This window comes from Sphaeroforma arctica (genome assembly GCF_001186125.1).
Source record: "Sphaeroforma arctica JP610 unplaced genomic scaffold supercont1.2499, whole genome shotgun sequence".
NCBI classification, from domain to species: Eukaryota; class Ichthyosporea; order Ichthyophonida; genus Sphaeroforma; species Sphaeroforma arctica.
The window spans coordinates 1-6,226 of record NW_014038059.1 but is presented as its reverse complement, the minus strand read 5'-3'; the positions used below and the strand labels follow the sequence as shown (position 1 = coordinate 6,226).

General features: G+C 50.3%; 1 protein-coding gene across 1 annotated transcript; it reads right to left on the bottom strand.

Annotated features, from left to right (window-relative positions):
• Positions 1–605: 605 nt before the first annotated feature.
• SARC_12682 (hypothetical protein) lies at positions 606–6,089 on the bottom strand (the record flags this gene model as incomplete). The annotated part of the gene is made up of 5 exons (XM_014293206.1): positions 6,007–6,089; positions 5,393–5,613; positions 4,763–5,242; positions 4,217–4,336; positions 606–3,267 (listed from the first exon to the last, which is right to left on the bottom strand). Coding segments are annotated over exons 1-5 (3,555 nt in total), but the record flags the coding sequence as incomplete, so codon positions are not given.
• Positions 6,090–6,226: the final 137 nt, after the last annotated feature.

The window sequence follows — 6,226 nt, the reverse complement described above, 5'->3', positions numbered from 1 at the left end:
TATGTGTGTGTGTGTGTGTGTGTGTGTGTGTGTGTGTGCGTGTGTGTATGTGTGTATATATATATATACATATGTATTCATTTATATATATTTGTATATTTATATATATTTGCATATATATATATATATATATATCCACCTTTAAAAATAAATGAACATAAACACACAAATGACACTGATAGATCATATTCATCAGGCCTCACGATGGGGCTTAAGCTATATCATTGCCCCTCTTAGCCAACACGTGGCCACTTATACGTGGACAGAACACTCTTACTGTCAATAGGACATGCTGGGTAGAACAGGTACACTGTGACGGCGATAGCTTCTGGTGTTTCAGATTAATAGATATATATTCCAAACTATCTGAGGTGTAGAGGCAACAGAGAGAGCCGGCTACACTCTACATTTGTGGTTGCAATGATCTTCGTGATCGTTCCTGATACGCCCATCGCTCACATCAAGGCCATAGGTGTGATCAGACGCCTTGGATATGAACCATGACAGCCCCATGCAATCACGACCCAAACACGGACCCAAAACAAGACCAGCCCCAAATAAGGATACGAATGAGCACAAATAGACACACCCTGGTACGTACATACCGATACCCCGAGCAGATGGCCGGAGCTGCCAGTCTTACTGAGTGGTTCCTGGTTCTCCCACGGGGTGACCTCATCCATCGACGCCTTCACCAGCGACACTGCCGGTCCTGTACGCTCGGCCGTACCACTGACTGACCCACTGCCGCTGCCGTTGCCAGCCGCCGGCCCAGGCCCGGGATCAATGATCGAGTTCAGACTCACCCGCGACGAGCCTGAATCGGCATTTGGCACAACGTTGAGCGACGCGTTTGCCCTATCGGACAACTGGAAGCTGTGTCTCATCCCCACCTTGACGTTCGTGAGGGCGTTTGCTGAGCTGACACCGCCCAGCAGTGAGCTGGCCTGCGCCAGTGTCTTTGACACGCCCTGCGATGGAGAGGTGGGGGTTGGCTTGCGCGAAGGCAAAGGCGACAACTCGCGCGAAGAAGACGACACCATTGACTTGCTGAGCCCGACTGCGCGCTTGAAGGCCGCCGGCGTGCGCTGTCGCTGGGGCGACGATATGTCGTGCATGCTCTCGTTGTCTGCACTCGAGTCGTTGGGTTCGGTGGCTGCGCCATTCGCCGCACTATCCGCCCGCAGCGCCTCGTCGCGGCGTTTGAGATACGCCATGTAGTGCTCCATGCTCGGGTGGAACCAGGGCCAGTTGAGGTTAAAGGGACTGTTATGCCACTGCTGCTGCAACGCTGACGTGCTCGTGTGGCTACTGCTAGTCCCGTTGGTGGTGTTGAAAAAGCTTGTCCCCGGGGTGATCTGCCGGGCCATGCGCGTGCCTTTGGCCAAGACACTCGTGGAGCTCTTCTGCTTAGTCAACCCCGCTGCCTGGGCAGACGGGTGCCCAAAGTTGCCGGTACTGGATCTGCTGGTCTGTCTCGTCAAACCGCCCGCCCCATTCACCGAGAGCGTATTGGCCGAGAGATTCGAGGTGGACTGGCTGTTGGCGTCTCTGCCCCCACTCGCATCAGTAGTACTGGTTGTGCTGGCGCTGGGCGTGGGTGGCATGAGGTTATCCCATGGAATGATCTCGCTCCGCTGCGACGCCGTCAGCGTGTTGGTGCGTGGGGTGATCTTCGATCCTCTGCGCACACCGCTGAAGGTCGTCTCGTCGGTTACCCTTTTTCTCGGAGACGTGAGCGTCTGTGCCCTAGCACTCTGGGGGGTGGACAGCCTGCCTGCTTCCTTGGTAGACACTCCGGTTCCCTGCCCAGCCGCCTTAGCGGACGAGGGTTCGCTGGTAGTTCTTTTCGTTTCGCTGGTAGTTCTTTTAGGTTCGCTGGTAAATGCTTTCGACGTGGCATTGCTGGATACGTTAGCAATGTCGGGCTTGCGCTGTCGGAAGGACACTGTGGGACTGTCTCGACTCTGCTGGTGCGGAATCGTACGTTCCTGCACACTCCGTGTCCGGTCAAATTGGGGCACCCCAGCCCCTCCAAGTGTGCTGGGAGCATCACCATCGTGCTCGTCAGCCTCACTCACATCGCGCAGAGAAGTGGCCGACAGGGCGCGAGTGGCCAAAACCTTGTCCCCGCCGCCTGTACTCGCATCGGCAATGCCCAAGGTGGCCTGGGTCAGACTCACGGGTGGGCCGTTGCTAGGCAACACCGTGATCACCGTGGGTTCCTGTTTTATCGAAGGGTTTACCCGGCGGGGCTTCTGCTCGACTTCGAAGTAACGTGCTCCCTTGTCCAACTCCGCTACGATGTAATCTGCGTCCGGGGGGTTCGAGCGTGCACTCATGCTGCCCGTCCTTCCCCGCGCCGGTATGCCCAGTGTTGGTGAAGCGGTCTGGTTCATTTTGGTATCTAACGCATCCTCCGATGTGCTGACCATCCCCCCAGCTGCCGTGGACGTCCCCTTCTCGCCTGGGTTGGGTGTGACGGCACGCACACCTCCGCCCACAGCCACCACCACCCGTTGCTGCTTGACATTGGCATTGGCATTGGCATTGGCATTGGTGTCATTGGTGTTGGTATTGGCATTGGCATTGGCGTTTAAGCTTTTGGTACTGCTATCGCTGGTTTGTCTCTGCAGTGCTCCTTGGCTCGATTTGGCACTGAGCGCCTGTCTATTGCGTGGGCGTACAACCACTTGTTTTTTCGATGAGGATTTGCGTGAGCCGGCTTTCTGTTTCCCATTCTTACTTTCGGTACCGGGGCTGTTAGCCGACGCGCTCGAGAGTTCTGGTGTGGACTTCGCATCGACACCATCGGCCGGTATATTCAACCCCTTCTTGGCTGCGGTCGCACGTGCTTTCCCACTGACCATTGTGGGGCTCTGGATCCGATTAGAGGTCGAACACAGGCTCACAGTTGAGGCGTTCGCATCGGTTATTTCATTGCCCGTGGTGCTGAACTCCGATTCGACAATCGTCGTCGAGTTCAGTCGGTCCAGCTTGACAGACTGCGGCGGGGGTTCCTGGCCCGAGACGGAGTGCGCACGAGACAGACTGCGCGATGGGTCGGACGACAGTGAGTAACGGGTGGTAGAGGATGTCTGCGTGTGTGTGGTGGTCAGGGTTCGGGACTTGGGCACCTGGTTGAAGGGTGCGATGGTGTCCATGACTTCTTGCAGTTTGGTGACGGATGCCGATGGTAGGACCTCGCTGAGTGTCATGTGGGACGACGGTTTGATGTCTATCTCACTGCTGCGCCTGGCGTTGCTTCTGTGGTGGTGGTGGTTGTATAGTGTGAGAACAGAATCGGCCCAGAAAACACACACCATGGAGAGTAGTAGAAGGTACGGGCATCTTAAACCTTGCATGGACATTGATTTACAGTGGATATGAAGATGCTTAGAAGATGTTGAAATACGTGATCACGAGTAAATGTGTTTGTACGCATGTATGTAGGTATGTATGCAAGTAAGGATCTATCATATATTTATATATGAATGTATGCATCTTTTTAAAAAATGTGTGTACGTTTGTATATGTGTATATCAAGATTTATGTATGTATGTCTAGGACCCTGCATGCATATGAGCATCAAGCAATCCTTTATGCGGAAGCGAATTCGAAGTTTGCGGAGGTAGATGAATCTACATAAATTGAAGGCTTATGCAAATTTCCGATAAGAACATTTTGAAATGCATACATACCATTAAACTCGCGAATACGCGGGTCTATAGCTAATCTCTGCGCAAATGGATGAATGCGGATGATGTGCACAAATACGAGCCAAGGTACTCGATATTTCAGCTCGCACACAAAGCTATGACGCTATCATGAATGTTAGCAGACAGTATACAAATGTGTGTGCCCATGAACGAAGTTAATTGGATGTCATTGTGTACAAATCTAGAATCGTAGCTTTGATCGATTTTTTGATATACATGAATTTACATTGATGTCTGTGACTATACACGTATTCCTACCGAGGTATCATAGTAATGCTACCAAGGTATCATTGTAATACTACCAACATTGTAATACCATGAACAGACAGAAGCACACAGCTCAAATATACGATGGGTGGTTGTTCCTTGCCTCCGGTACGTGGCACACCTATTTCGGGAGTAAGCCACACACATCCACTACAGTCACCAAAAAAAGTAAGAATGTAAATGGAAACGAACACCGTGCAGACACACGATCATAGAGCAAGTACACATACAAAGGAAGTGCGATGGAGTTATTGGTTTCGCTTGGTTTGTGCAATTGGTCGACCGAGGTGCGACGGTTGGCATTGGCGGGGGCATCAAATGTGAACGCCTTGTCGCCAGGAGGCTTGGCTCTGTATAGTACACGTGGGTATAAGGTGGGTGTACTGTAAGTGTATGTGAAGATAAAGGACAAGAGGTCAGATCAGACTTTACAAGCAGAGGTCTCGTCTCGAATTGAATGTACACATTGTAAACTATGAGCCTGACAAATCGCGAGCGTTGATATGTTCTCCCAACAAATTGCATTGATGGCTATCTATTGATCCAACGGTCGCATACTGTGCAGCAGAAGTAGTCCTGCAACCACTGGGTGCGGTTTTGTTGCCAATATATACAACAGCTCTATTGATGCGCACACGCAACTTGGCGGCAGTCAAACTGTGCCGGACATGGATACCCCACCCTAACTACACAAGTACGTTATATTGTAAAGGTTAAGCTTAGCTTCACTGTGCGGGCGCTCGACATGGCAGAGCCTCACCAATGAGTGCACTTACTTTGGTGTACTCTTCGTCATAGCCGTGAAGATCTTGATGGACTTTTTCTTGAACTTGCTTTTCATCGTAACGCCGCTTGCGCCAAACAACCCACTCAGGCTCGACGAGTTACTCAAAGGCCCGATCTCAGGGTTATGGGGTCCACTGGGTAGAGTGTTGTTGTAACATAATCCCCCTGAGCCTCTCTCCGATACCTTCGCCATCAAGTTAGAACTCGACGTGTCCTGCACACTCTGGCTGTGGGCATGCAATTGGAAGTTTCTTTCGGAGAAGGAAGTTTGGCTGGCACCGTTGGATGCTGAGTTCCTATCCACCGGTGAGCCGCACCCGCCTTGCATGGGAGTACCATGGTCTCCAGATATGCTAGTCGAGGACAGGACATTTTGCCCGAACATACTCCCTTTACGCTTGGGCGATTGGTTCGAGTACTGATGCGAGACTCTGGGCGAGGACTGCCTCCTTGGGCTGCCGATTTCACTGCTGTGCAGATAGACGACAAACGTTGGGCCAGAATTAAGTCTACATATAGTATCTTATAACCCACGACACGCATATCTTCACTAAAAACTGTAGGTAACATTCATTCAACTCCCCACACACTACTAGATACGCAGATATCAAAGGACTTACCCCTGATTCTTGAAAATCAGCGACGTCGCACTACCCGACCGGGGGGTCAGGGAGTACGATCGATTGGGAGATGTTAGAGTCAAATTGGACGATTCCACTTTCCAATTCTTGAGGGACTTTCGGTTCTGAGTGCGGATGAGGCGCATTTGCTCGTCGGAACGATTGAGCATCATGTGCTCCTGAACGAAGGAGTCCGTGTGGGCCGGAAGCTGCCGAGCCGACTGATGCACCGAAATAAAGCAGAGGATGCCCGAGCCAGAATATTCGCAAGAAAGTGGGATTTAGCCGTAGTATTATGATGGATAGACGACTTAAAATGGCTCAACAGGCATAGTGAAATTGTATAGTCAAAAAAAAATCGGAAATAATCAATACAATGAATATAAGCAACTGTCTTGGCGGCAACGAAAGCCTTGCACTTGGATTAAACGCGAAATCGCATCAGACAAATGTTGTGCATGGATGTATACGAGTTGTTGTTTAGCTATCCTTTTTGAAAAGCCTCAATGGCAACTCTGTGCGAAAGTAAGACAATATGTCTCCAAAAACAAGTTCTGCATCGACAGAAGTAGGTTACCAACGAAGTAACTCAAAAGTCGAAGTATGAACCATACCAAAGGCCATTGCCTGGGCGAGGATCGGTCGAATGGAGAACTTTCACCCTCCTTGTCGTTGTTATCCGTCATCTTCTAAGAGCTGACACCACAAAATAAAATAAAATATAAAGCACATGTTTTCAAATACGGATACAAAAAAAATATCTTTATACACAGAGAATAAATATATTTAAAACTATACGAATATACATGTCAAACAAACTATCTCTCTTACGAA